This window comes from Lutzomyia longipalpis, chromosome 4 (assembly GCF_024334085.1).
Source record: "Lutzomyia longipalpis isolate SR_M1_2022 chromosome 4, ASM2433408v1".
Classification (NCBI taxonomy): Eukaryota; Metazoa; Arthropoda; class Insecta; order Diptera; family Psychodidae; genus Lutzomyia; species Lutzomyia longipalpis.
In genome coordinates this window covers 15,671,746-15,674,828 of record NC_074710.1, presented here as the reverse complement: position 1 = coordinate 15,674,828, position 3,083 = coordinate 15,671,746, and the positions used below count along the sequence as shown (strand labels likewise).

The window sequence follows — 3,083 nt, the reverse complement described above, 5'->3', positions numbered from 1 at the left end:
AACCAGGCGCCTCCATTGTATTCCCTCATTTTTATTGTAATTAAAAAGCATCGTAGATTTATTTTCTTAAAATGAAAAACCCCCAAAAACTACAGTTTACCTCATTTCTCTTTTCATTGACTATAAGAAAATTAATTAAAGGCCAAAGGTGCTTTCGTCATCAAAAATATAGTAAATACGAAAACAACTCTATGTACAGTGACGTCACTTGCGGTAAAAATCGTCATAATTAATCTACCTAAAACCTATAAAAATACAAAAAAGATAATAAAGTAATGATCTCACAGATCTAACTCTCATTCATAGATAGACTTTACACACAATGTCATAAACAGTTTTATAGCCTTAATTGTTAGGCAATTAATAGCTCATAAAACTAACTAAAAAAAATAATTAAATCAGATATAAGCCCACCACCAGATGTGCCCTAACATCAGTCTAGTTTCACGCTCAAGAAGAAAATGATCGGACTAGGAGACATTGAGAGTGCCTTTGGTGCAATTGACTACAGTTTAGTATTTTTAACACTTGCAATTTCAATTGGAATCGGTATCTATCATGGTTTGAGGAATCGCAAAAATACAGATGAGCTAGAATACCTGATGGCGGGAAAAAAGTTAGTTCCGTGAAGGTTTAAAGTGTTCAAGAATAAGAATTAATTAAAGTATTGTCTGTTATTGCAGATTATCAGTTATACCCGTTGGCATAAGTCTCTTTGCAAGTAAATTCAGCGCCTTGACGTTAGTAGGCTTCTCAACGGAAATGTACGTTTACGGGAGTAGTTTTACATTTCTCGTGCTAACTGTCCTACTCACTGCCTACATCTTCAGTGAGTATGTCCTGCCTGTGTTTCATGCAATGGAAATTACGTCGATGTACCAATACTTGGAGATGCGCTTCGACCGACGAGTTAGGCTGTTTGGATCTGTAGGATTCGTTTTAGTTGCTACTTTTTTGGAAAAGTATTTCTTACAAACTAGCTTCTTTGATTTTCAGTGACTGGTATTGATGTCAAGTCTTCCTGCTATGTTCTAGCTTTCATTGTTATCTTCTATACATGCTTGGTTAGTATACAAATCCTTCAAAATCTCGAATTTATTCTTCTAAAATAAATTCCTTCTAATTAATTTTAACAGGGTGGCTACAGAGCAACTATTTGGACTGATGTCTTCCAAGCTATTATAATGATTGGATCCGTTGTTGTTGTCATGGCTCTAGGATACATCAACATGTCCAAAGACATTGGTTTCATGGGGATTTTCCAAAAAACTTACGAAGCAAAACGATTTGAATTTCCAACGTGAGTATTTTGAAAAAATCGTTAGAAACCGTCAGAACGCAGACGTAGATCAGGCGTAAATCATACACAGATCAGGCGTAGTTCAGACGTAGATCAGACTCAGATTAGGCGTAGATCAGGCTCAGATCAGACAAAAGTTAAAACCAATTTCTTCATCTTTTTATAGACTTACTCCAGATCCAACAATTCGCAATTCCTTTTGGTCCCTCTATTTTGGTGGAATTTGGATAATAATGTACACATTCTGCAATCAACCATCTCTGCAGCGTTTTCTGTCACTCCCAACACTCCCGAAGGCTAAGAAAGCTTGCTGGTTCTATGGCTGCCTAATATGGTCAATCTTTGCAATTGGCTTCTTCGGAGGAACCATTTTAACGGCATTCTTCAGTAGTTGCGATCCCAAATCAGCAGGAATGATTCAGGCTAATGATCAAATCCTCCCCTTTTTCGTTGTTCTCCTCAACAAATCCCTCCCAGGCTTATCGGGAATCTTCATTGGAGGGATGTTTAGTGCAGCCCTGAGTAGTATTTCAACTTTACTAAATAGTCTAGCAGCGGTGACTCTGGAAGACTTCTGCAAGACTTTCTACAGAGGCAACCTCACAGCACGTTCAAAGAGTATCATCATGCGAAGTGTGGTTGTTGTATTTGGTCTCCTACCTATACTCTTCCTTTCAATTATCGAAAAGTCCGATACAATTAATCAATTCGGCTTAAGTACGGAGAGTATTGTGAGTGGAACTATGATGGGTGTATTTGCGATTGGAATCTTCTTTCCCTCCATAAACGGAACGGTAAGGTTTAGTCTGTAATTTTAAAGCGTAAGAGCAGGTTGTACGTCTTGTTAACTTTTTTGTATTAATTCATGCTTTTAGTGTACCTTAATTGGTGGAGTATGTAGCCTAGCTCTCGTTGGATGGATCAGCTTCTCAGCCAATGCAGCTATTGGAGCAAAAGAGTTGGTTTTTGCAACGAAACCATTTAACACGAGCGGATGCCAAGAAATGTTTAACGTAACCGTTGCGTCAGACCTTCCATCAAGTCTTGCATCAGGCTTAACAGTAGCTGTTGCAAAGTAAGGATAAAATATTAAAAATCTTCTTAAGATTTTGTTAAATTAACGTTCTCTGATTTTTCTAGGTCAGACGTAATGTTCCTACATAGAATATCCTATTTGTACTATCCTGCAATAGGAGTCATCACAACGATCCTTATGGCTTTCATTGCAAAACTCTTTTTGGGAGGAAATGCTCCTGATTCCGTTGATGCTTCACTCATTTGGCGCTCCGAAAAATCTTCCAAGGACAATTCCCTACCGAAGAGTCCTTCAGATTCAGTTACAACTGAATCAACAGATCTACTAATTAACTACTCTAAGGAATATCCAATCGTATAAAAAGCTGCATAAACTTTCTTGTTCTTGACCTTCTGGAGAAATCCACGTGAAGAATTAATTTTTAATATTCGCCCCAAAAAAAATTAAGGGCAAAGTTCCATTAGACTGATAATTAATCTTTTATATTCCTTTAGAAAATGTTAATTTATAATAAAAATAAATTTTATATAAGACTCTTAATTTTTCTGTTATTACTTATTTATCTCAAATCGTTGAAGAAAAAAAAAGGAGAAAAAATTTCCCTGAAGGTTTGAGTTTTTATTGAATTCAACAGAAAAACCTTTTGTTGGAGAAAATCATTCGATTATCTTTATGCTTCAGAGAGAAGGTGAATGCCTTTTTAATGCCAATAGGAAGGAGACATTTATAATGAATTTTTATCCATCA

The 3,083-nt window shown here is 36.3% G+C and overlaps 1 protein-coding gene across 1 annotated transcript; it reads left to right on the top strand.

Moving 5' to 3' along the window:
* The first annotated feature begins 461 nt into the window (after positions 1–461).
* Positions 462–2,696, top strand: LOC129794549 (sodium-coupled monocarboxylate transporter 1-like). Its single transcript, XM_055835304.1, has 6 exons — positions 462–616; positions 684–927; positions 1,137–1,300; positions 1,467–2,031; positions 2,176–2,375; positions 2,441–2,696. The coding sequence occupies exons 1-6, from the start codon at positions 462–464 to the stop codon at positions 2,694–2,696; spliced, it is 1,584 nt and encodes a 527-aa protein (XP_055691279.1).
* The last annotated feature ends 387 nt before the right edge of the window (positions 2,697–3,083 follow it).

Excerpts from the sequence above, each read along its gene's own strand:
- LOC129794549 (XM_055835304.1), top strand. The coding sequence starts at position 462 with ATGATCGGACTAGGAGACATTGAGAGTGCCTTTGGTGCAATTGACTAC. Across the intron at positions 617-683 it reads TACCTGATGGCGGGAAAAAA|ATTATCAGTTATACCCGTTG; the intron begins GTTAGTTCCGTG and ends CTGTTATTGCAG. Across the intron at positions 2,032-2,175 it reads GCTTAAGTACGGAGAGTATT|TGTACCTTAATTGGTGGAGT; the intron begins GTGAGTGGAACT and ends TCATGCTTTTAG.